Source organism: Eriocheir sinensis, chromosome 22 (assembly GCF_024679095.1).
Source record: "Eriocheir sinensis breed Jianghai 21 chromosome 22, ASM2467909v1, whole genome shotgun sequence".
In the NCBI taxonomy this organism is placed as follows: Eukaryota; Metazoa; Arthropoda; class Malacostraca; order Decapoda; family Varunidae; genus Eriocheir; species Eriocheir sinensis.
In genome coordinates, this window is record NC_066530.1 from 20,256,310 (window position 1) to 20,275,698 (window position 19,389).

At 46.7% G+C, this 19,389-nt stretch overlaps 2 protein-coding genes across 2 annotated transcripts in view; both read left to right on the forward strand.

Moving 5' to 3' along the window:
• LOC127002248 (mutS protein homolog 4-like) overlaps window positions 1–16,438 on the forward strand; it is a 135,131-nt gene extending 118,693 nt beyond the window's left edge. Inside the window, exon 20 of the mRNA XM_050868055.1 lies at window positions 16,294–16,438. The gene's annotated coding sequence lies outside the window, so the exon portion shown is untranslated. The remainder of the gene's footprint in view (window positions 1–16,293) is intronic.
• Window positions 1–17,341, forward strand: part of LOC127002306 (neuropeptide CCHamide-1 receptor-like) — an 86,737-nt gene extending 69,396 nt beyond the window's left edge. The window contains exon 2 of the mRNA XM_050868121.1: window positions 16,294–17,341. Within this exon, the coding sequence (XP_050724078.1) occupies window positions 16,294–17,341 (1,048 nt within the window). The remainder of the gene's footprint in view (window positions 1–16,293) is intronic.
• The last annotated feature ends 2,048 nt before the right edge of the window (window positions 17,342–19,389 follow it).

Here is a 19,389-nt window from a genome sequence, read left to right on the forward strand (position 1 = left end):
CACACACACACGCACAAAGGCGTAGGCAGGTGCTCATAAGGGAATGGCTTTCATCAGGCATATGTGTACATGGCGGGGCGGGAAGGGCAGGACTGGGTGACGACGGAAGGTTAGTACACGAAGGGACTGGTTTGGTAATTTGACTGAAGTCCTTATCCATAGAATCGGCTGGCTTTCTGAGCTATGACCCGCGCTTCACCTATTAAGATCTAGGCTTTCCTCTAACCCAATAGACAGATAGATAGAGAGATAGATAAGGAGAGAGAGCATCATTTATAAGGGTCAGCATACAGGCACCGTATCCACTAACGAATTCATGGACCGTCACTGTTCACTTGTGGCCCAAAATGGAAAAGTTTGATCCATACACACGCTGACATTTTGTGGCGAGGGGGGGAGGGGTAGGGTGAGGAAGGCAAGGGTAGAGGATTGGAAGGGGAAGGGAGGGGAAGAGAAGGGAAGGGAAGGAAAGGTGTGAGATGGAAAGGAAAGGAAAGGGAAGGGAACGGCCACACAACATTTTCAAAACCATATTATCAAATCAACTATTTACAAAGGTCAAAATGGAGATCAATTTGGTTCTCATAACTGATATTTTAGGTTCACGGTACAGAAGGGAAAGTCAAACTACCACAACGGTCATAAAACTACTCTGAAAATGCCGAAAACGAGATCAATCGGGTTCTCATGAGTCATATTTTAGGTTCACGGTACAGAAGGGAGGCTCAAACTACCACCAGGGTCATAAAACTACCCCTGGAAAAGCAGAAAAAAATCTTCTACGAAAGCCTTGTTAAAACTACCCCTGGAAATACCGAAAAGGAGATGAATCGGATACTAATGAGTGCTTTTTTTTATTTCATGGTACAGAAGAATGCTGAAACTACCACCAGGGTCATAAAACTACCTCTGGAATGCCGAAAAAACTCCTATGAAAGCCTTGTAAAAACTACCTCTGGAAATACCGAAAAGGAGATGAATCGGGTACTAATGAGTGCTTTTTTTTATTTTATGGTACAGAAGAATGCTGAAACTACCACCAGGGTCATAAAACTACCCCTGGAAATGCCAAAAAAAAAACCTCCTACGAAAGCCTTGTTAAAACTACCCCTGGAAATGCCGAAAACGAGATCAATCGGGTTCTCATAAGTCATATTTTAGGTTCACGGTACGGAAGGGAGAGTCAACTACCACCATGGTCATAAAACTACCCCTGGAAATGCCGTAAAAAAAAATCTTACGAAAGCCTTGTAAAAACTACCCCTGGAAATGCCGAAAAGGAGATGAATCGGGTACTAATGAGTGCTTTTTTTAATTTCATGGTACAGAAGAAGGGCCAGACTACAACCAGAGTCATAAAACTACCCCTGGAAATGCCGTAAAAAACTCCTACGAAAGCCTTGTTAAATGTGTGTGCTTGGGCGCCTTTTACACCACGAAGCTCTAAAACGAAAGACCCAAAAGGAGTTCAGAACGGGCCGGAGAAAGCATTGAATACGTTTAGAAGAACATTCCATTCCCCAAACATCTCGATATCATATACTTTTTCCGGCCTGGTTTCAGCGAATTTCCAAGCTCTGAACTTTTTGGATGGGAGAGAGAAAGAGAGAGAGAGAGAGACAGAGAGAGAGAGAGAGAGAGAGAGAGAGAGAGAGAGAGAGAGAGAGAGAGAGAGAGAGAGAGAGAGAGAGAGAGAGAGAGAGAGAGAGAGAGAGAGAGAGAGAGAGAGATGAAGAAGAGAAGAGGGAGGAGGAGGAGAGGAAGAGGAGGAGGGAGGAAGGAAGAGAAAAAGAACGATGACAGGAAAGAGAAAAGTAGGAGGAGAAGGAGGAGGAGGAGAGAGAGAGGAGAGGCTCAAAGTGGAGGAGAGAGAGAGAGAGAGAGAGAGAGAGAGAGAGAGAGAGAGAGAGAGAGAGAGAGAGAGAGAGAGAGAGAGAGAGAGAGAGAGAGAGAGAGAGAGAGAGAGAGAGAGAGAGAGAGAGAGAGAGAGAGAGAGAGAGAGAGAGAGATTTACATAGATTTACATAGAAAATCAGACCACACAGACCCCATGGTCCAGACTTGGTGGTCTGTCCTTAAACCTAAGTGATTTTACATTAATCAGAAGACTCCAAAACGTTGCATTTCTACTCTAGTTGATATTAAGTTGAAGGAAGTGACGGTCGAGCTTATTTTGAAGGAGTCAAGTTACACTGGACCACTGACGGTGGAAGCTTATTCCATTCTCGCACTACAACGTTGGTGAAGAAAATTTGGTGCAGTCTGAATTTACTTGTCTACATCTGAGTTTTACGCCATTGTTCCTCGTGCAAAGTGTCATCGATCATAAACAATGTTGATCTGTCTACATTCGTGAAACCATTAAGTATTTTAAAACATTCGATCAGTTTTCCGGAGGCGACGTTTCAAGAGAGAACATGTTAAGGGTAGAAAGCCTTTCTTCGTAGGATTTGTTGCGCAAGGAAGGATCATTTTAGTTGCCCGACGCTGAACACCTTCTAATTTAGCAATATCCTTTGCATGGTGGGGAGACCAAAACTGTACCGCATATTCCAAGTGGGGTCTGACTAAACTGTTGTAGAGCGGGAGTATTACATCTTTATTCTTGAATACAAAGTTTCTTTTAATGAAGCCCAACATTCTGTTCGCTTTATTTGAGAGAGAGAGAGAGAGAGAGAGAGAGAGAGAGAGAGAGAGAGAGAGAGAGAGAGAGAGAGAGAGAGAGAGAGAGAGAGAGAGAGAGAGAGAGAGAGAGAGAGAGAGAGAGGAAATGAAAAAAAATATTTCGCTGCATAGCGTAAGAGGTAGTGAGTACATTGTGGTCTGGGAGCATTGTCAAGGAAGAGGAAGAGGAGGAGGAGGCAGAGGAGGAGGAGGAGGAGGAGGAGGAGGACGAGAAAGAGTGGTATTAAGGAGATGAAGAGATGGAGGAGAAGGAGGACTAGTATTAAGAAGATGAGGAGGAGGAGGAGGAGGAGGCGGAGGAAGAAGAAGAAGAAGAAAAAGAGGATACACGCTCAAGCAAAAAAAAGTTGAGCAGTATTGAAGAAAAAGGAATAGAAGAAGAAGAAGAGGAGGAGGAGGAGGAGGAGTCTTAATGGATTTCTACCTTCCTTCCTTCCTTCTTTCCCTCCTTTCCTTCTTTCTTTTCCTCCCCATCCTTACCCTTTTCTTCCCTTCCCTTCCCTTCCCTTACTTTCAATCCCTTCCCTTCCCTTATCATCCCATCTCTTCCCTTCCCTTCCCAACCCACCCCTTTCCATGTATTCCCTTCCATTCCCTTTCATTACCTTTCCATCGTCTCTAATTGATTCCCTTGCCATCGAAGTCCCCAAACCATGTATTCTCAGTCTAGTTCGTCAAGGGTACGGAGATGAGCACTAAGGCCACGCGTAGCTATACCTTCTCCTTCTTATTAGTCTTCCATGCATTGTCAGTGTGGTTCATGTTCGTTATCCCACTTTTCCCCGCCATCTGAGTCCCCTAATCATGCATTCTCAGTCTAGTTCGTCAAGGGTACGGAGATGAGCACTAAGGCCACGCGTAGCTATTCCCCCCCCCTTCTTATTAGTCTTCCATGCATTGTCGGTTTGATTCATGTTCGTTATCCCACTTTTCCCCGCCATCTGAGTCCCCTAATCATGCATTCTCAGTCTAGTTCGTCAAGGGTACGGAGATGAGCACTAAGGCCACGCGTAGCTATTCCCCCCTTTCTTATTAGTCTTCCATGCATTGTCGGTTTGATTCATGTTCGTTATCCCACTTTTCCCCGCCATTTGAGTCCCCTAACCATGTGCTGTCAGTCCAGTTCGTCAAGGGTACGGAGATGAGCACTAAGGCCACGCGTAGCTATTCCCCCCCCTTCTTATTAGTCTTCCATGCATTGTCAGTTTGGTTCATGCTAGTTATCCCACTTTTCCCCGCCATCTGAGTCCCTTAACCATGTATTGTCAGTCTAGTTCGTCAAGGGTACGGAGATGAGCAGTAAGGCCACGCGAAGCTATAACTTCCCCTTCTTATTAGTCTTCCAAACATTGTCAGCGTGGTTCATGCTCGTTATCCCACTTTTCCCCGCCATTTGAGTCCCCTAATCAGTTATACACTCCCTCAGCGCCTCGTTATCTGAACACAGCTCGTTTTACCATCAAGTTTTTCTTCGTTCGCGGTGTTTTGGAGGCTGGAAACCGAGGATCATGTGGTAATTATTTTTTCCTCCCGCACTTTGCCCTGCTCCAAAAGTCTGTGCTTAGTTCACTGTAGGGCACTGATCTTTCCCAATGCTCTCTGCTTCCTTTCCTCTTTCGACCTAGAACCATATCATCTAACATTTCAAGGCTTAAACACGCTTGGGGATTCGGTGACTGAGTGACTAGCGTGACGGTGCCGCGTTAAGGACGTAGCGGGTTCGTATCTCTCCTGGTGCAACAAGCTGGAATTTTTCATTCACATCCGAGTGACCTAAAACTACCCACATACCGTCCTGAAGACCACCTATCACCCCGGACTCTAGATTCTCTCTCTAATAGAAAGGCTCAGTGATGAGCTCCGGGGGGGGCAGTATGAGCCAAGCAAGATGGCGCCACTAAAAACGCTTGCCTGCGCCACTAAGGGTTGGGGCAGAACATCAGGCTCTACCAATAAAGCCTACTGGCCCAACAGGCGGAAAACGTTAAAAAAAATGCACCTGGGCATCGATACATGCATGCATCCAATCCTGTTATATAGAAATAGAAGGCATAGACCTCACCTGATGCTACAAGTTAAGACCTGATACCTTGATGAGCTCTTTACATGCTGCTGATGACTCCCTAACGGGCAATGTTAGCGCTATAAACTTAAATACCACAACTTAAGAAGATCGCCCGTGGAAACCCTAATTCCTTGGGTCTATATTTAGGCAAGAGTGTGTGGGTGTGGGTGTGGGTGTGTGGGTGGGTGGGTGGGTGTGGATGTGTGTGTGAGAGGGGGGAGGGACACACAAATGCATTATCCTCCTCTTCCTTTTCCTCTCTTTTCTTTCCTCCTCCTCTTCCTCTTTCCTTCTTTTCTCTCTCTCTCTCTTCCTTTCCCTTGTCTTCTTATTCTGTTCCTCCTTCCACTTCCTTTGTGACTATAAGAAGAAAAATATGGAAAAGAAAGAATAGGAGGAGGAAGAGGAAGAAGACAAGGAAGAGAGAGAGAGAGAGAGAGAGAGAGAGAGATAGACAGAGAAAAAGAGAGACGTTAAAACTAGCTTACGATGTGCCTTTATAAATGTTCATGATAAGAAGTAAATAAAAAATAAATATGAAGAATGTGTAATTAAGAAGCGGAAAGAATGTTAGAGAAAAGACGATCAAAAGAAAACATTAAACAAAGGAGAACATATCAAGAAAATGTGTGCGTGTGTGTGTGTGTGTGTGTGTGTGAAAGAGAGAGAGAGAGAGAGAGAGAGAGAGAGAGAGAGAGAGAGAGAGAGAGAGAGAGAGAGAGAGAGAGAGAGAGAGAGAGAGAGAGAGAGAGAGAGAGAGAGAGAGAGAGAGAGAGAGAGAGAGAGAGAGAGAGAGAGAGAGAGAGAGAGAGAGAGAGAGAGAGAGAGAGAGAGAGAGAGAGAGAGAGAGAGAGAGAGAAAATAATTAAATATAAGCGGAAAACATCAGACGAATTAACGAGAGAGAGAGAGAGAGAGAGAGAGAGAGAGAGAGAGAGAGAGAGAGAGAGAGAGAGAGAGAGAGAGAGAGAGAGAGAGAGAGAGAGAGAGAGAGAGAGAGAGTAAACGACATCCATTACGTGCTGATCCAACTACCTCCACCCCCCCCCCTCCCCCTCTCTCTCCCTCTCTCGCTCTCTCCCTTCTCTCCCTAGACGCTCCTTTTTCTCTCCCATTTCCCTTCTTATGGACCTTTTCCCCTTTACTCTCTCTCTTTATCTATCTATCTATTATCTATCTATCGATCTATCTATCTCTATTCCTCTCTCGCTCTCGCTCTCTCTCAGTATATATTAAAGTTCAGATAATTATAAGTATTACAATTATTAATCTATTAGTGGGACATCTTTTTTTTCCTTTTTCTTTCTTTCTTTGTTTATTTATTTATTTATTTATTTATTTATTTCTATTTATTTATTTTCTTTCTTTCTTTTTCTTTTATTATATTTCCTCTCCTTTCTCTAACAATGTTTTCCTCCAGACCTAATTCAACTTTCCTTCCTTTTCTATCTCCTTTCTTTTCTTTTCATATCTTTCTTTTCTTCTGCTTCCTCTCGTTTCTCGAACAATATACAAGAACAACACTCTGATATACTCTTGACCTTAGCCTTATAATTATTTTTTCCTCTAGTTTCGCCTGGTTGGAATTAGAATACAAGTTTCCTTTCTCTCTCCAAGACTCTTTTGCCTCAGTTCTTTCACACACGCATAACTGCCGTCTGAAGTCCGCCCATGGTTGACTATATTAAAACCTTGCCTGCTGTGTTCTCTGTGACACTTAACACACATTAGAACATAAGAACGTAGGAGTCTGCAAGAGGCCGGTAGGCCTGTACGAGGCAGCTCCTTTAATGCACATTATACGACTTTCTTTCCTTTTGCCTGGTTGAAATTAGAATACAAGTTTCCTTTCTCTCTCCAAAACTCTTTTGCCTCAGTTCTTTACACACACGCATAACACTGCCGTCTGAAGATCTCCCAAGCTTGCCTTTATTAAAACCTTCCGCCCAGTGTTGCCTGTGACAATTCACAAACAATATATAACTTTCTCTCCCCTCTTCAACAATATTTTGTCTCCCTTTGATGTCCTTCCAAGCTTGTCTTTCTTGCTACAAATTTCCCTTCGTTATTTCCCGTTATAAACAATGCAAGGAGGACATATTAAACACAGTTTATTAAAGGCAGTAGCGTGTCCATCTTCCTTTTATCTGGCTGACAATACTTCTACTGCCCCTGCCCCTTCTCCTCCTCCTACAACTACTACTACCGCTACCACTACTACTACCGCTACCACCACTGCTACTACTTCTACTACTACCACTACCAACAATTATGTGCAAAGTGCGTCGGCTCTCCACTACAAAGGCCGCTGCGAAATGAGAACTCGTTTTGAATTTAATATGTTCCTCTGGCGACCAGTCTTGCGAGGGGCGACAGGCTTAAGGAGAGAATGGTCTTAATCTTGGCGCTAAGAGATAGGCTTAGTGAGGGAGCAGCTGCTAAGGGAACACTATTGAGGTCTTTTCCGTGCATCGCTTCATGGATGTCAAGTAATAGATTAGTTTCCCGTGTGGGGAAGATGAAATTCACCACGGACTGACACGAGTTGGACTCGTCATCGCCAGCAAGTACCCTCCTGATTAGAGCAAGGCTCATTATAGTCATCTCTGGGTACTGGCGGGACCTTCACACACCACACACCCCTTGGTCCCCGTTGCTCAAGGGGGACAGTAACCGCTCCTTGTCAGCGGATAAGCCTCGGCCTAAGCGGGGCTCGAACCTGCTCGGCCAGCCAGATCGGTCTGACAGGGCAGAGCATTATCCACTGAGCTGTCGGAGCGGTGTGGTGTGTGTGTGTGTGTGTGTGTGTGTGTGTGTGTGTGTGTGAGAGGGGGGGGGGGGAGTGTCTGTGCGTGTGTGTGTGCGTGCGTTCGTCTGTGTATTCGTGCCTTTGTAAAGGAAACAGATGCCACTCGCCGGGAAATCTTTCCGCCGCAGGTGAGTCGCAATTCGTCGCGGCACAAACGGACAGTCCGTCCATCAGCCGATTATCTCGCGCCGAGCCTCGCTGTCTTTCCACATGACGGCGCGGCTCCATCGTCCGGCTGTTTGCTTCCCTCAGACACGACTCTAGTGAATTCCTGTGAGCATGGACGCGATCGGAGTGGTATTTGGCGGCGGTACATTCATTAGTTCACGGTAGAGTCAGGCAGCACCGCGCTTTGCCACCTGACAACACAATTCTTCTACCCTCAGCAACGCAACACGTCTCTTCCAAGCCTCGAGCTGTGAATAATCCAACTGCTCTGCCCCTCGTCATACAACACACCTCTTTGCCAACCTGAGAACACTATGCTTTTACCTTAAGCAACATTACACGTTTGTCTCGAGTGTTGTGGTGTGGCTTTACTGAAGGGCCAAGCAGCATTCATTCATGCTTTCTCTCATTTCTCTCTTTCTTTCTTTTCTTTTTTCCTTCCTTCCTTCCTATGCTCTTCCTTAGTAATCCTTCCTTCCCTCCTCCCTTTCTTCCTACCTTCCATCCTTCCTTCCTTCCTTCCTTCCTATGCTCTTCCTTAGTAATCCTTCCTTCCCTCCTCCCTTTCTTCCTACCTTCCATCCTTCCTTCCTTCCTTCCTTCCCTCCTTCCTTTTCGTTCCTTTCCGTTCCTGATTTCCCTGAGTGGTTCTTTTCGCGTTATTTCCCCTCGTCGCTTTTCCCGTCCTTCTTACCTTTATTCCTTCCTTCCTTCTTTCCTTCCTTCCTTCCTTCCTTTATTCATTCATTCTTTCCTTTCCGTTTATTCATCTTTTTTTCTCCTCCTCCTCCTCCTCGTCTTTCCTCCCTCCCAAAAACCTCTTAATAATGCAGCAGTTTCCCCTCCAAAGCCCCGTTAGCAAAGGTTGTTCTCGCCCTATATTACAAGCCGCCTCCCTGAAGTGCCGTGGCGGGTGTTTTAGATATAATCATAAATGTTGCTTTAGTCTGCCACCTTTATGCGCGAGAGGGGACACCACCACCACCACTAACACCGCCACCACCACCGCCGGAAGCTCCACCAAAATATTATTATACATCAGCGTTTGTCAGGTTCGGGTTTCAGGTCTCCGGCGGCTTGGTTACGCCGGGAGCTGGATAATTAGTTTACGTTGACGCCACTCCTAGCAAATATTTCGGGATTTGTTTTAAGGTTTATTTTCATACTAGAGTTTTCATATTGTTTTTATAAGGAACAATAACCTTTCTTCTGTCCACACACAAAAACTCACACTTCTCAGCAATCAAACGCATCCATAATCGACTAAAACGTGTTCGGATTTTCGTGTCGGTATCGGGGGCTTCGTTTAGGGGTTTTCTTTCATCATAGAGCTTTCATATTTTTACACAAGGAACAACAACCTTTCTTCTGTCCACACATAAAAAATCACACTTCTAAACACCCAAACGCATCCATAATCGACTAAAATATATTCGGATTCGGGGCTCACACGTTGCTATGCCCGATTCCAAGCGCCTATGTATAGTTCAACGTTGGATGTTCCCTAAAATACTCAACCTGGTTTTCTCTCTCTACCTTGTCCTCTGTCGGTCTTAGAGCCATATTTTCAACCATTCCAGGGTTACGCACAAACACCCACATTTGGTAAGGCTTTCATAGAGGTTCTGAGTGCTAGTATTTCCATGGGTAGTGTTATGAGCCTCGTGACAGCTTGACAAGGCTTCTGCTGCACCATGAACGTGAAAAACACCATGAAAACCCAATTCATCTCCTTTTATGGCCTTGGAAAATATTAGTTGTGGGGGCCAAATGCGTCTTGGAATATGAGCCAAGCTCCTTCACCTCCTCCTCCTCCTCCTCCTCCACTTGCTCTCTCTCCTACATAAGCCAGATATAAACATTAGTAATACCAGATGCCCAAACAATTACCAGGTTATATTAGGGAGATCTTGTTAAGGGGGAGAGTGTTAAGGAAAGGAAAGGAAGGGGAGGAAAGGAAAAAAGAGATACCCATTTTGATACTGGCTTGTGCGAGGGAGAGAAGGGAGGAAAGGTGCGAGGGAAGAGAAGAGAAGGGGAGAAAAGAAAAAAAGGTGGAGAGAGAGGGAATGAATGAGGGAAGGAAGAAGGGAGGAGAAGAAAAGGAAAGAGAGAGAGAGAGAGAGAGAGATAATGAAGGGGATGGAGGTATAACTGGATTGATGAGAGAGAAAGTACGTTGGGAAAGGCTTTTGTTATACAGTGAACTAAAAATGGACACACACACACACACACATACACACACACACACACACACACACACACACACACACACACACACACACACACACACACACACACACACACACACACACACACACACACACACACACACACACACACACACACACACACACACACACACACACACACACACACACACACACACACGTTCTCACTCATACGTACAGGTCAGTGAAACCTTTTAAAGAGCATCGCATTCCATTCCTGGCCACCGAGTTCTGGTTATGAGGTAAACCAATTCATTTTAAAAATTCCTGATCTTGCATTCCGATCCTATACCCCGAAGTCCTTAAAGCTAATATTTCAAACTTAATTCACGTTATTATAAAGGATTAGTCTTAGGACGAAGATTAAAGAGGATTGGATTACATTTATTCTCGCTTGACTTTTTTTTCCATTCTTTTCCTTCCCTTCTTATACAATATTTTTTCCTTTCCTTTCCTTTCAACCTTCCTTTCCTTTCCCTTCCTCTCCTTCTGATTCTAACTTGCCTTTCCCTTTCTTTCTTATCCTTCCCTTTTCCTTCTCTCCTTCTCATCCTCTTTCCTTCCTCTCTGATAGATTGACAGATAGATAAATAGAGATAGATAGATAGAGAGATAACTACCGATCTCTCTCTCTCTCTCTCTCTCTCTCTCTCTCTCACACACACACACACACACACACACACACACACACACACACACACACACACACACACACTAATTAATGTTTACAAAGCGACACCTTGCGTTCCTGTGTGACATGATAACTAATAGTCCACTGAGGTACCTAAAATGGCCCCCTCCCCCTCCTCCTCCTCCTCCTCCTCCTCCTCCTCCTCCTCCACCCCCTCCTCCTCTTCCTCTCTCTCCTGCTGTGTTGGGTTTAAGGGAGGAGGAGGAGGAGGAGAGTTGAGGGGAATGACTCTTATTCTCTAACGGAAGGGAAGGGAAGGGAAGGGAACGAAAGGGAAGGGAAGGGAAGGAAAGGGAAAGGAAGAGATGGGAAGGGAAGGGAAGGAAGTTTGAATAAGAAAGAGAGGATAATCAGGAGGAGGAGGAGGAGGAAAAGGAGAAAGAGGAAGAGGAGGAGGAGGAGGAGTTTTAGTTGGGAGGATGAAATTCAGTATACAAATATGAAAAAAGGAAGAGCAGGAGGAGGAGGAGAAGGAGGAGACGGAAGAGGAGGAGGAGGAGGAGGAGTAATAGAAGTATATATTGTTATTGTTATTTTCGGTGGCGGAGGAGGAGAAGAAGGAGGAGAAGGAGGAGGAGGAGGAGAAATAAGAGAAGGAGCACATGTTGTCATTTTCGTTGGAGAAGGAAAACCAGAAGAAGGAGGAGGAGGAGGAGGAGGAGGAGAAGTGTAGGAAGAGGAGGAGGAGAATTATAGGAAGAGGAGGAGGAGGAGAAAATATATATGGAAATGGAAAAAAATATAAGGTGGAGGAATATGAAGAAGAAAAAGAAGAAGGAGAATGAAGAAGATGAAGAAGAAGAAGAAGAAGAAGAAGAAGAAAAAGAACAAGAAGAACAATAACAATAACAAGAAGACGAAGCACTAGCAGAAGTATATACATTAATATTATCATCATTTTCTTAACCCGGATAAAAAAAAATACAGCCCAACACGAATATGAAGAGAAAGAAAAAACAGAAGGAAGGAAGGAGAAAATAAAGTATACAAGCATGAAAAAGGAAAAGAAAAGGAGGAGGAGGAGGAAGAGGAATACATGTTGAAGAAGTATATATATTGTTTTTCTTATTCTGGTGAACCGGCTAAAAATACTACTAATAACAAGTCTATTCCTAAAACGAGGCTGCCCCAGGGACGGGCGCGCGCAAAGACTCTTCACGACTTCTTGCCCGATGAACACACACACGCTGCCCCCGCGAGAGGTAACCATGGTAACCTTGTGCGGCGGGAGGCTGCTGAATAACTTACACACACACACACACACACACACACACACACACACACACACACACACACACACACACACACACCGAGGGAAGGAAGGAAAGAGAGAGAGAGAGAGAGAGAGAGAGAGAGAGAGAGAGAGAGAGAGAGAGAGAGAGAGAGAGAGAGAGAGAGAGAGAGAGAGAGAGAGAGAGAGAGAGAGAGAGAGAGAGAGAGAGAGAGAGAGAGAGAGAGAGAGAGAGAGAGAGAGAGAGAGAGAGAGAGAGAGAGTAATCACCCCCATTCATTTTAAAGATAAGCAACAAGACACACGAACCCAAATTAACAAAAAAAAAAAGAAAAAAAGAAAGAAAAGAAAAACGTCTCTTAATCATCTCTCTCTACCTTACCCTGAAAAAAAATGAAAAAAAAGAAAAAAATATTAATCCTCTCCCACACACAACACCTCTACTTCCTCCTCCTCTTTCTCCTCCTCCTCCTCCTCCTTTTCCTCTTCCTCTACCATCTTTTTCTCTCTCTCCTTTTCTCCCTCTTCCTCCTCCTTCTCCTCTTCTCCTTCTCCTCTTTCTCTTCTTCTCCCTCTCGAAATAGTCTTCCTTTCTTTTCCTTCCCTTCCCTTCTCCTTTCCTTTCTTACCCTTCCTTTCCCTTTCCTTCCTTTCCCTTCCCATTCTTTCCTTCCCTTCTTAACCTTTCTTTCATTTCCCCAACCTTTTTCCTTTCCTTTCTTATCCTTCTTTCCCTATCCCTCCACCTCCGGACCCTCCCCCTCCTCTTTCTCTCCTTCCTCCTTCTCCCCCTGTCCTCTTTTTCTCTCCTTCGTAATTATGTCTCCCTCGCCTTTCTTTCTCTCGCCGCTGCAATCTCATTAGAGCACTTTTAAGGCCGTGTATTGACGGGCATAAGCTGACTGACGCCTCGCCCGTGTGATGCTAATGACTGCGAGGCCCCGACGGAATACTGTGTGGGAGGAAGTAGTTTTAGTCTGAATACGTGGGCAAGGAAGTGACGGTCCAGGGTATTGCTTGGGTACGGTTGTTGGGTTTTTTTTACAGCAAAGGAAACTGTTTAAGGGCACCTCTTGGGACTATTTTTGGGAGCAGCGAGTAAAGGGCTTTTTTATTATTGTTTCTTTTTTTGTGTGCCCTTGAGCTGTCTCCTTTGTTGTAAAAAAAAATCAAGACAAAGAAAAACCGCTAATCACTCCTCCTGTAAAAAGAAATATGGGGGAGTGGCCAGAAGAGAGGTCAATTTCGGGCGGAGAGGTGTCTTGATATTGAAGGAGGTCAAGTCGTAGGCAGGGGGAAATACAGACGAAGAGAGGCTGTTCATGAGTTTACCAGCGAAGGGGATGAAAGAATGATGATGCTGGCTAACTCTTGCATAAGGAATTTGGACAGTATAGGGATGAGCTAGTGTAGTAAATCGAGTGCAGTAGGGCCGCGGGTGGGAGGAGAGGCATGTAGTAGTTAGCAAGTCCAAAAGAGTGGGTGTGTTTCTGATGTATTGTGAGCCTTGGGAAATCTCTAAATTTTTCTTCCTTGTTTTTTTTTCCGCCTTACGTCCCTCCTTCCCCTCCTTGTTACGGCTGTCTTGTCAGGGTACTGCTGTCTGTCTCTGTGATGCTTTGTGCGGCTTGGAAAACTTCTCTAACTCTTTCCTCCTTCTCTCTGTTCATCCTTTTTTCTTGCTCTTCCTAACAAAAAACTACTATGGGACTTAGACAGTGTGAGGTAGCGTGTTATTAGGGTACGTTTGGGTCTGTCTCTGTGATGCTTTGTGAGGCTTGGAAAATCTCTAACTCTTTCCTCCTTCTCTCGGTTCATCCTTTCTAATACGGCAATGTGGGACGGGTCTCACTGAGCAGCGCGAGGTGGCGTCTTGTTAGGTTACCTTTGACGATTCCCTGGAATGCAAAATTTAGTTAAACAAAGATAGGAGGGACTGGAAGGAAGGAAAGAAGGAAGAGGAAATGATTAGAGAAATGGAGGAAGAGGCATATGACTGTGGTAAAAGAAAGAGAGATGGAGAGGTGATGAATGAGTGGAGAAGAGAAGAGAATAAAGAAATGAAATGAAAGTCAGATAAATAAACGGTTAATATGAGATTGAATGTGTTGTTATTTAAATGTCAGACGTGGGCGGAAACACGTCGAAATGAGAGCGTGGGTATAAGATTATTGACGGAAGGGAGATGAAAAATACAGCAAGAAAAAGGAAGGTACAGGAAATGAGTGAGTGAGAGTGAGCTCGTTTTTATTTTTTTATTTATTTATTACGTTTCTGCCTATGTCTGGGATAGGCTTTTTTGGTGGGGCCTGATTGATTGGTAATGGTACAGGCAAATTTTTATAGTGGTGCCATCTTGTTTTGCTCATTCTGCCCCCCGGAGCTCATCTTTGATCCTCTTTATAGAGAGAATCTAGAGTCCAGGTTGATAGGTGGTCTTCAGGATAGCATGTAGTAGACAGGAGCTTAAGAATTACAGACCAATCTCCCTTGTAAACACAGTAGGGAAAGTTTTTTTGTGCAGTGCTGAATGAGAGGTTGTGTAAATGGATTGAGAGGAACAGAGTACTAGGTGAGGAGCAGAATGGGTTGAGACCACTCGGCGGTGACTGAAAATTCCCAGCTGTGGCGGCGGGTGGGATGCGAACCTTCGTCCTCCTGAGCCCCTGCCGCCACACTAACCACTCAGCCACAGTGTCCCCGAAGAGTTTGAGAGATTAGTCCGGCGGAGGTTTTAATACTAGAGACCATGGATAGAGAATTAAGGTCAGAAGGGAAATGATAGATTTAGTATGAAAAACAACAGGGAAATGAGAGTAAAATATATTAATGTTCAGAGTGAGCTTGTATGTGTATTTAGAATTGAATGTCACTTGTAGGTCGACATGATACGATAAAATGGGTGTGGGATAAAGAACTGATGCAGGAGTAGAAAAAATGAACATTGATTAGCTAATGGCTATACAACATTACTCTTAGCCGAGGAAATTAAAATAGTGTTTGTATACGCGTCACATTCCTGTACGATACGTAATTAGACGAGTTTGTTAAGAGAAAAATAATAGATAAAAATACACACACACACACACACACACACACACACACACACACACACACACACACACACACACACATCTCGTTAGTTAATTAGTCTGTTAGATAGCTTATTGATCAAACCGAAAGTATGGCACAGAGAGAGGAGGGGAGGAGGTGGAGGAGAGAAGGAAGGAGGTGGAGGAAAAGAAGAGGAGGAGGTGGAGAAAAGAAGGAGGGAGGTGGAAGTAACAAGTGGAGAAGGAAAAACAGAAAAAAAAGATAACATAAATAAAGAAAATAAAGGAAAGGAGAAGGAAAACCGGTGTAGGAAAGAAGGTAACAAGTGGAGGAAAGGAGGTTACAGGTGGAGGAAAGGAGGTGGAGGTGGAGGAAAGGAGGAGGAGGTGGAGGGAGGGTTCCATTCTTGCCTCCTGATTGGTGGACGTTCGTTTCAGTCCTCCGGTAGTCAACAAGGCACCTGCATCACCCACCTGCCATAACACATTCTCTCTCTCTCTCTCTCTCTCTCTCTCTCTCTCTCTCTCTCTCTCTCTCTCTCTCTCTCTCTCTCTATATATATATATATATATATATATATATATCTATATATATATATATATATATATATATATATATATATATTAATTTGGGACATCTTCGCGCGCATTAAGACGTATATTTTTTTCTCTCCACATTTTTTTCTCTCCATTTTTTCCCTCCAAGGTGTTTTGCCTCCGAAGGGCTTTGTGGTGGAGGAACGGAGGTGTTTGTGGCGAGGAGGAGGAGGAGGAAGAGGAGGCGGAGGAGGAGGAGGAGAGAAGGGAGGAGGAGAGGAGGAGAGGAAGGAGAGAGGAGAGAGAGAGAGAGAGAGAGAGAGAGAGAGAGAGAGAGAGAGAGAGAGAGAGAGATAAGAGGATTATTGTTTTACAAGTCGCGTTGTCACTTCCTCTTTCCTCTGCCTCTTTTTCTCTCTCTCGCTCTCTCTCCTCTTTCTCTCCGCCTCTTATGCCTCCCCCCTCCCTCCATCTCTCTCTCTCTCTCTCTCTCTCTCTCTCTCTCTCTCTCTCTCTCTCTCTCTCTCTCTCTCTCTCTCTCTCTCTCTCTCTCTCTCTCTCTCTCTCTCTCTCTCTCTCTCTCTCTCTCTCTCTCTCTCTCTCTCTCTCTTTATGCATTATGAAGCAGCCAGACTCCTCTTTTATGGTTGTGTGTGTGTCTGTGTGTGTGTGTGTGTGTGTGTGTGTGTGTGTGTGCGTGTTATTAGGTATGGGAAGGGAAGGGAATGTAAGGAGAGATAAGGAAAGGGAGATCGCGAGGTGTGTGTGTGTGTGTGTGTGTGTGTGTGTGTGTCCCCCCCTAACCTCGCCTCCTCACCCCCAGGAACACGCCCAACACGCACCTTGTCTCGCTGGCTGCCGGGGACCTCCTGGTGGTGCTGCTGACGGTGCCCTTCACGTCGGTGGTGTACACGCTGCCCACCTACCCCTTCACGGAGGGCGTCTGCCGCGCCTCGGAGTTCGCCAAGGACCTGAGTCTCGGCATCACGGTCTTCACGCTCACCGCCCTCAGCGCCGACCGGTACATGGCGATCGTAAGGCCCGTCAGCCACCACGTCTCGGACACCGCCGGCCGCCTCACTATTATCGTAACTGTGGTCATCTGGGTTGTGTCCGCGGCGCTGGCACTCCCCGCGGCCGTGTTCTCCCAGACGCCGGAGCTGCACACTTCCACGGGGGACTCGTACCACATCTGCACGCCCTACCCGCAGTACCTGGGCAAGGTGTACCCCAAGGTGCACGCCCTGGTCAAGGTGGTGGTGTACTACCTGCTGCCGTTGGTGCTCATTGCCTCCTTCTACGTGTTGATGGCGCGCCACCTCGTGCTGTCCGCCAAGCAGCTCCCCGGGGAGGCGGCGGGCCAGCAGCGGCAGGTGCGCGCCCGCAGGAAGGTGGCCAAGATGGTGCTGGCCTTCGTCATCATCTTCGCCGTGTGCTTCCTGCCGCTCAACGTGTTCACGGTCTGGTGGCACCTCGACCCGCTCTCCGAGGACCGCTATGACATCACGTGGCACTCCATCCGCATCGTAGGCTTCTGCCTCTCCTTCGGCAACTCGTGCATCAACCCCATCGCCCTCTACTGCGTCAGCGGCACCTTCAGGAAGTACTACAACCGACACGTGTTCTGCTGGTGCGCCGGGCGGGGCCGACGCGGGGACTGGGAGGGCGCCGAGTCCACCGGCACGAGGCTCACCACGGCCATGAAGACGGACCAGCTGCCCCTTAAGACTCTCATCGCCTCCAATGACAACGGCAGCAACCACCACCACCACCACCACCACCACAGCCACCGCCACGCGCCCGCCACAGCCACCACCACCACGGTGCTCTCCCGCCCGGGCCGCGACCACGACCCCGCCTCCCCGGTGTAGTGACCCCCTGTGACGCCCCTTAGCCTTTTTAGCGGCCCGGCTTCACCCCTTCCCCGTCCCTAATGTGTCCCGTGTGTGGTTCCGTCAGGCAGGACACGACCAGGCCCGCCCAGTAGTGTAGCGCCACACAGCACCCTCCACGCCCATCATACGCCCGCACCCACACGTGCTGCACCCCCCACAGTCCAAGAGTACACAGTCGTCCCACTTTTGGTTACAGTTTTGAAGCAGTTCGTGTACGACTCCACACGGTTCCGCTGCAAAGACTCTACCTCGAGGCTCCTTGTTCCTGCTACCTTTAACTTACGTTGTATTTGACACATTTCAGTTATCCTCTTGATTTTAGTTTCCTCTCCGGCTATATGGGCACAAGGCGCGCCTCCCGGACGTCGATCTTGCTCATATGTAGGGTTGTTTCTGTACGTGACAACCCTGAATGGAGGAGACAAAGGGGACGCCCGCTTAACTCATGGTTGGGGCAAGTTGATCGATCCTTGGGGCTTGGAATGAAAAGGGCGGCTGCGTGGAGGCTTACCCGGGAAACTGGGGGGGGTGGAAGTCGTGAGTGAGTGAAGCGACGCGCCCCCTGGCATATGCTCCCAGTTAGTAGTATGGGTAGCCCGGAGCCTGGAGGTAAATCACTATAATATATAGAATCATAGAGAGGAACCGTGTGAAGTCATCCTGCGCTTGGGATAACTGTGTATCCTTAGCCTGTAGTACCGTGACCCTCCATCCCGCGGCGCCCTCAACGGTAGGCAGCCACGCCCAGCCTCGTACCCGGCCAGGAGCGGCTTCCCCAACACCCCAGTCACCTCCCTCAGAGCAAGCACAGAACCTAGAGTGCCCGCTCAGCCAGGCCCGGGGCGGCGTGGACAGGGGGGGAGGGTAAGGAGGCGAGGGGCGGCGCTGAGGCCCCTCGCCACCGCCCCCCTCCACCTCCCTTGCCCGGCGCCGCGTGATGGAGGGAGCGCACACCCCTGCCCCCCGCCCACGCCCACGCCCACCAACACCTAAGACCGTGGGCGTGGGGGGATGGGAGTGAAGTTGTGTCATTGTGTTAAGTTACCGGGGAAATACACACACACACACACACACACACACACACACACACACACACACATTCGTCGTTGAAAATCATATGTGTGTGTTTTCATATGTAGGGTTACTTTTGGAGCAAGAAAAAAAAGTGTGTTGTGTTTGTTTTTAGTGAATGTAAAAAAAGAACACTTATTACTCTTTTAGTCAATCAGGCAGTGTGTGTGTGTGTGTGTGTGTGTGTGTGTGTGTGTGTGTGCGCACCGTAACCGAACCTCTCAAGTGTTAGTTGAAATACACAACTCAAGAGAACCTCCAAGTGTTAAGTGTAAAAAGGAGACAGAGAAAGAGACAGAGACAGACGGTTTCTAGTGGACGAAAAGAAACAGAGGAAAAAAAAAACAGGAACAAAACAAAAACAGATAAACAGGAGGAGAGAGGAAAAAAACTGCCGTGTGTGTATATGTGTGTGTGTATGTACGTACGTGTGTTAAACTAGAAAGCCCAAGTGACTCCTAAATATACCGAGAACGTGTGACGGAAAAAGAGGAGGAGAAGGAGGAGGAAGAGGAGGAGAAAGAGGAAGGAAATAAACAAAGGAAAGGAGGAAAACAGAACCTTACTTTATGTCTCCTAAGTGTAAAGGAGGAGGAGGAGGAGGAGGTTAAGTTTAAGAGCTGCAACCACCCAGGACAAGCTTCAGTGTCTGTGTGTGTGTGTGTGTGTGTGTGTGTGTATGTGTGATATATGGTTCGTGTCGTGTCCAACTCGCTTCGTATCGACTCTCAAATTTATCTTTAACTCCTCGAATGTTCATCTTCCTTCTCCTCCTCCTCCTCCTCCTCCTCCTCCTCCTCCTGCTCCTCCTCTTCTTCTTCCTCCTCCTCCTCCTGACACTTTTAACCTTATTTACACTCCTCCTCCCTCACCTCCATCTCCCTCTCTCTCTCTTCCCTCCCTCCTCCCTCTCTTCCATCCACACAGACTTTTTCCCTCCACTTTTTCCTTCC